The sequence below is a fragment of the Misgurnus anguillicaudatus genome, chromosome 13, assembly GCF_027580225.2.
Source record: "Misgurnus anguillicaudatus chromosome 13, ASM2758022v2, whole genome shotgun sequence".
Classification (NCBI taxonomy): Eukaryota; Metazoa; Chordata; class Actinopteri; order Cypriniformes; family Cobitidae; genus Misgurnus; species Misgurnus anguillicaudatus.
This window is the reverse complement of record NC_073349.2, coordinates 28,116,859-28,122,991: the sequence shown is the minus strand read 5'-3', so window position 1 is coordinate 28,122,991 and position 6,133 is coordinate 28,116,859. Positions and strand designations below refer to the sequence as shown.

The following is a 6,133-nucleotide window of genomic DNA, read 5'->3' as shown; positions in this document are numbered from 1 at the left end:
AATCTCACTCAAATAACACAAGTAACAATGGGTTTAAATGATTTGCTCGGTCATTGTACACCAGCACAATGTTGAATGAAATTCCCATCTAGTGAAAACATTCATGTTATTTCTTCTTCAGTCCATAATGGTCTTTTGGATTTGGAATGGATTTTTTAATCGAAGATAAAGAACAAATGCCTCACAGCAAATCTGCGAAAGCGAGAAAACGGGGGGGGAAAGTGTTCTGTCACACCCCACGTGCCATTTTATTTATTTTGCTCAAAGCCAGTGATGTCACAGTCACACCAAAACACTTCCTAAACACAGGGTTCATTCAAGCCATTAATCACCAGTTAGGGCCCAAACAAGCTGTTGCCTAGCAAGCGAGGAAATACTACAAAATGACGTCTATTTATTTGAAGGCAATGGGTTACACAGGGCCTTGGAATCTGATACCATTGAAGGCCCAAAGTTCTGCTCATTTCAACTTTCTTGAATGATCTGGCTTTTCAAGTCTATGTACACTAGTCAACATTTGAAGTGGGTCAAAACCTTTCATAAAAGTAGTTTTAAAACCAATACCCAATACAAATTTTTGTCTTAGGACAACTTTTATTAACTTTTTTGATCCACTTCAAATGTTGACTAGTATATATAAATGAAGTACTGAAACTAATGTGAACTTAATTATTACTATTTTTATTCAGTTTGGAGATATAAATAGAGCAGGTGCTCCTTTAAAAAATGATCCCAGTCAACATTAGGATTTAAAGGAATATTCCATTTTCTTGAAAGAAAAATCCAGATAATTTGCTCACCACCATGTCATCCAAAATGTTGATGTCTTTCTTTGTTCAGTCTAGGGGAGGTTGTGTTTTTTGGGGAGAGCATTGCAGGATTTTTCTCATTTTTATGGACTTTAATAGACACCAACAATTAATACTTAACACTTAACAGTTTTTTTCAACGGAGTTTCAAGGGACTATAAACGATCCCAAACAAGGCATAAGGGTCTTATCTAGCGAAACGATTGTCATTTTTGACAATAAAAATAGCAAATGTCCACTTTTAAAGCACAACTTCTCGTTTAGATCCAGTCGTCATGCGCTAGCGTGACTTGATGCTATACGTCATCACTTCAAGAGGTCACAGAGGACGAACGCGAAATTCCACCCCAGTGTTTACAAGTGTGGTGAAAGAGGACCGTTCCGACGTTGTTGTATTTCAACTGATACTAATTAATGTCTTTGTGTCAGTTTATTGTTTAAAATGGTCCGCAAATGTCCGTTTTATATATGTAACACGTGACCTTCCTACGTCACTACGCATTTACGTTAGGTCGCGCTGGACCTGACCTAAACGAAAAGTTGTGGTTTAAGTGTATATTTGTTATTTTTATTGTCAAAAATGACATTCGTTTTGCTAGATAAGACCCTTATGCCTCGTTTGGGATTGTTTATAGTCCTTTGAAACTCCGTTGAAAAAAACTGTTAAGTGTTGAGTTAAGTATTAATTGTTGGTGTCTATTAAAGTCCATTAAAATGAGAAAAATCCTGCAATGTTTTCCTCAAAAAACATAATTTCTTCTCGACTGAACAAAGAAAGACATCAACATTTTGGATGACATTGTGGTGAGTAAATTATCTGGATTTTTCTTTTAAGAAAATGGAATATTCCTTTAATGGTACATTTAAAATGCTAATTTGAGTACTGAACACCTGCAGCATTCCAAATTTTAGTAATAAGGCTGCAGTAAGTGATATTTTAGTGATAATTATTTTCCTATTATTTCTTTTAAAAGATTTTTTGTGTTGACCAGTTTTTGTCATTCCATACCTGTATGATTTTATACTGTTTATATAATACATTGTTTAAATGTTATAATAAAATCTAACCTTTATAAATAAAAGTTCTTCATAAAAGTTATGTGTCCATTTTTTATGTAACATAAGTGTAAATAAAACAACAACCACTTAATTCAATGAAAATATCGAATAATTGAAAGCATAACTTACTGCATTTAAAGGACATGTGTGGGTTTGACTGCAATTTGTTGTTGATGAAGAAAAACTTAAAGAAATTTGTGAAAAACAATTTAATGAATTAACAAAAATAACTTGGTAAATTTAATGATGAAACAATAAGTCATATTTTATTACTTGCTTATTAAAACATTTTAAATACCTGGTGTGCTGTAAACATGCACGTGCAGATTCCACATGTAAATCGCGCGAATCCTGTGCTTTTCTTTTAATCACCTGACTGAACTTTTAACTAAAACACAAACTCTGTGAACGGTTTCTCCTTTTAACGAATATATACAGTGTTTGACTTTCTCTTGGTTGCCCCATTATCATAACATTGTCAAGCTGTTGCGTCACACTCCTGTCCAGCAGATGGCGCAAACTCGCCGCGTGTTACATAAAACAAAAGACCAAGAAGAAAAACTCACGAGCAGGAGCAGCTGTGTGTTGTGGTGTTGTTGCTTTTTTATTGTGTGCGAACGAAGTTTCATTCTCGTTTACTGTAAGTAAATTTCTGTTTTTTTACCAGGCACTTTTATGTTTTCAGAGTTATTTCTGACTTCAGGAAAGTTTTGTTTCTTGATTTAACAAAGCTGCAGTCGTTTATAATCCTATTGAAATGATGTTTTTGTGTGAATATTATAATGGTGATGTGTTTGTGTTCGTGTTCAGATGTTCATCATGAGAGATCAGATGGATGTGATGTGCTGTAAATCAGTAGGAACTGATCTGTCCATGCTGGATATTGATGATATGATGACAGAAATCTCTCAGCTGAAGAAAGAGGTGGCATTACTGGAGTCAAAGCTCAGACAGAGAGATGAACTCAACACAAAGGTTTGTATAAGTTAACAAGTTTTGTATAAGTTAACAAGTTTCATCAAGTCTTAAATTAGACTTGGTGAAACGTGCAGAAACGCACAAATCCAATATATTGTTACATCGCATTTTATTTCTCAACTTCCTTTTTAAATTGAATGTGTAAACGACTTTTACAACTATAATAAGTGCATTTTGACATTATTTTGTTTTAAATGTCCGCTCCTTAATTTGCTTGTATTAGCAAGCTGTCTGAAGCCTTGAGATGTGGACAACTTATTAAACAATGCGTGAGTAAAGTATTGAAATCTGAAATATTTAAATTGGCCAATCGGGCCAGTGACTGTTGCGTCGCTGCTCACAACACACATTCACTGTAGATGTGAGTGTTTTTATTTTATTTTGCATTAAAATCTTTTTGTTTGCTGCATCTTTTACTATTGAGTAGTTCTTTCAGGTATAAAACTTCTGTCATTTGGTTTGATTTCTTTATCTATGATTGTTACATTGACCTTCACATTATTTTAAATGTATCAAAGCTCTTTATTTTATTCTCTGCTTGTTATAATGTTATTTCCAGGATGTATCTGGTGTCTCTCTCTGTGGCTTTACTGATCAAACATCTACAGATCTTCTGGTTTCTGTCTGTAATGAAGACCAGAAGACATCAGTGAATCTGCTGGACTGTGGGATAGAAGTGAAACAAGATGACACAGAAGCAGATGAAAGTGATTTAATTTATTCAGGTATGTACAGTTTTTTAAATCAAAATTAAGAGACAATTAATAAGTTCAGTGTTGGACGGATCAGTTGTTTCAGTCTTTTATTAAAATGAATCCTTTTTCAAATGGGCCATGTGTTCCTGAATCTGACAAATTTCAGCTGGGCATCGCAAAACATTCCTTACTGGATAGGATTTGGTCTTCCAACCACTAATTTATGCAAGGAAAAGAGAGAGAGAGAGAGAGCGGCCGTTTCTCGATATGCATTCTTGTCTGTACTTGTGTTCTTGTAAAACGTCATCATCAGTCGCGGTCCAACTACTGTTCCAAATCAAAGTTTGCATCAAGCCAAGTTCACATAACATCCCTGTCAGGAGGTGACTTGTTCATAATGATTTTCTCTGTTCGTTTTAGATCAGAAAGCGGTAAAGGAGGAGCTCAGTGAAATTGAGGAGAATTCTCATCATTTGATATCCAAGGAAGAATCTCTGAGCTGCTCGATTACTGTGAGGAATTTTTCACCTAAAAGAAAAAACAAGCAAAAGGCAACAGCCAAGGATGCTATTATTTGCCCTCAGTGCGGAAAGACTTTCCCCTATAAATGTAAACTTATTGAGCACATGAGTGTTCACACTGGAGAAAAACCTTACAGGTGTGATCAGTGTGGAAAGAACTTCAAGAATAAATGGAACCTTTATGTTCACATGAGAGTCCACACTGGAAAAGAGCCTTACAGATGTGATCAGTGTGGAAGAAGTTTCAATAATATAGGTCACCTTAATTACCACACGAGAACCCACACTGGAGAAAAGCCCTACAGATGTGATCAGTGTGGAAGAAGTTTCAATGATAAAGGTCACCTTAAAAACCATACGAGAACCCACACTGGAGAAAAACCTTACAGCTGTGATCAGTGTGAAAAAAGTTTTTATAATAAATGTCACCTTAATTACCACACGAGAACCCACACTGGAGAAAACCGTTACAGATGTGATCAGTGTGAAAAGAGTTATATTCGTAAGTTCGATCTCAAGAGGCACATGAGCATTCACACTGGAGACCGGCCTTAAAAAGCCGCTACACTGATTTTTACAGTTAAATCGTTCAGATGCAAAATCAATAAAAAAAATGCCACCTCAGTCAGAAAAGAGATAATGATATTAATCAAATGCTCATTTACAAGAAAACACGTCAGGGTGGTTCCAGACCCTTTTTTTATAAAGTTTAAACTCTGATATGTTGTTAAATTGAAATAACATTTTTGAACATAAGTTTTCTCAAAATCTTAATTTTTTTGGCATATGTAAAGGCAACTTGAATAAGCTTGTGTGCTATTTTCATATTAAAACAAACTTTCAAAGAAAACTAGAAAATATTTGTAAAAATGTATATAATCTATTGGTAAAGTTTCATGACTCTTTAAAAAATCCCCCTGTTCACCTGTAGTGTAGTAGACTTACTTTGTCATACTCAATTCTAGTCAGAATTTGAGTCTGATACCGCTCCATTGATCTATAATTATGAGGCGTGTCTCAACCGAAAAATGACTCTGCACTCAATAGGATAGACCTATGACCAATCAGAGTGACGGAGTGTGTGATGTATGTTGAAATTACGTCTTTTGCAGCCTGACCGAACTGCTAGTTATTTCGCTACAATGACACTGTGATTATACTAAGTCTGAGTTAGCGAACGTACAACATTTCATTTATATCACAACATTAAGTATTTACTAAGTCATACAGTCAGACTATCTCTTACCATTTGTACATTAGTTGAACTTCATCCATCCACGACGATACCCATTACGTTTGCTTGAAAAATATCGGCGCCTAGCATGTCCCTCCACTTATTCAGCAGCCACCCCTAATTATATCCATCTCGTCGTGCACGCCGAGTTGCATCACCGTGATACCCATTTCCGGTGCTTCTTTATATTGGTCCTCCATAAGTGCGACCAACTTTTGCCGAATCCCGTAGGAAGGACGTCAAAAACATCTCTCCGATCAACAAATGCCTTGATCGCGTTTCTCAGTTGCTCTTTTAAAATCAATGCTCTGTCAATACCTTTTAGAACAGACTCAATGTCAGCTGAATTCTACAGTGGCAGCCATTTTGTTGTAAATAGATTCAACACATGTGCTCTTTGGTGACGTGGTACGTTACTGTTGATCATCTGTTCATTATCGTATAAACCCGCCCTGACAATTTGATTGGTCGACCAGCTTTGGGTCTCGCATAGTAGCTCCTCAACGAAGAAACCCCAGACCGATCTTCCCGTCCTTTAAAATCTTGTGGGCGGGGCTAAGATTGGCTGGCACCCAGGCTAGTAGAGTATCGAGAGAGCAAACAGGTGGAGAAAGAGTTATTGGCCAATCACACCAAATGCAACCATCGATGCAGCTGTCCTGTCAATCAAATATTGAAGGGTGAGCTCTCTTGCTGTTAAATGTCATATTAGCAAAAACTTTAAAAAGAGGGCGCTTGCTCTGACCTTGTTTGAGGGTGAGAGGTGCACAAACATGCAGGAGAGAGTGCGTGACACCAGTCCGGTTGTTCCAAGCAATTGTAAACGAAAGGCATGCC

The 6,133-nt window shown here is 36.4% G+C and overlaps 1 protein-coding gene across 1 annotated transcript; it reads left to right on the top strand.

Moving 5' to 3' along the window:
- Positions 1 to 3,320: 3,320 nt before the first annotated feature.
- Positions 3,321 to 5,651, top strand: LOC129430383 (uncharacterized). Its single transcript, XM_073874833.1, has 3 exons — positions 3,321 to 3,326; positions 3,406 to 3,571; positions 3,962 to 5,651. The coding sequence occupies exons 1-3, from the start codon at positions 3,321 to 3,323 to the stop codon at positions 4,615 to 4,617; spliced, it is 828 nt and encodes a 275-aa protein (XP_073730934.1). The 3' UTR covers positions 4,618 to 5,651.
- Positions 5,652 to 6,133: the final 482 nt, after the last annotated feature.

Bases quoted from the DNA above. Each gene is read 5' to 3' on its own strand.
- LOC129430383 (XM_073874833.1), top strand. The intron at 3,572-3,961 runs GTATGTACAGTT...TGTTCGTTTTAG, and splicing joins AAGTGATTTAATTTATTCAG to ATCAGAAAGCGGTAAAGGAG.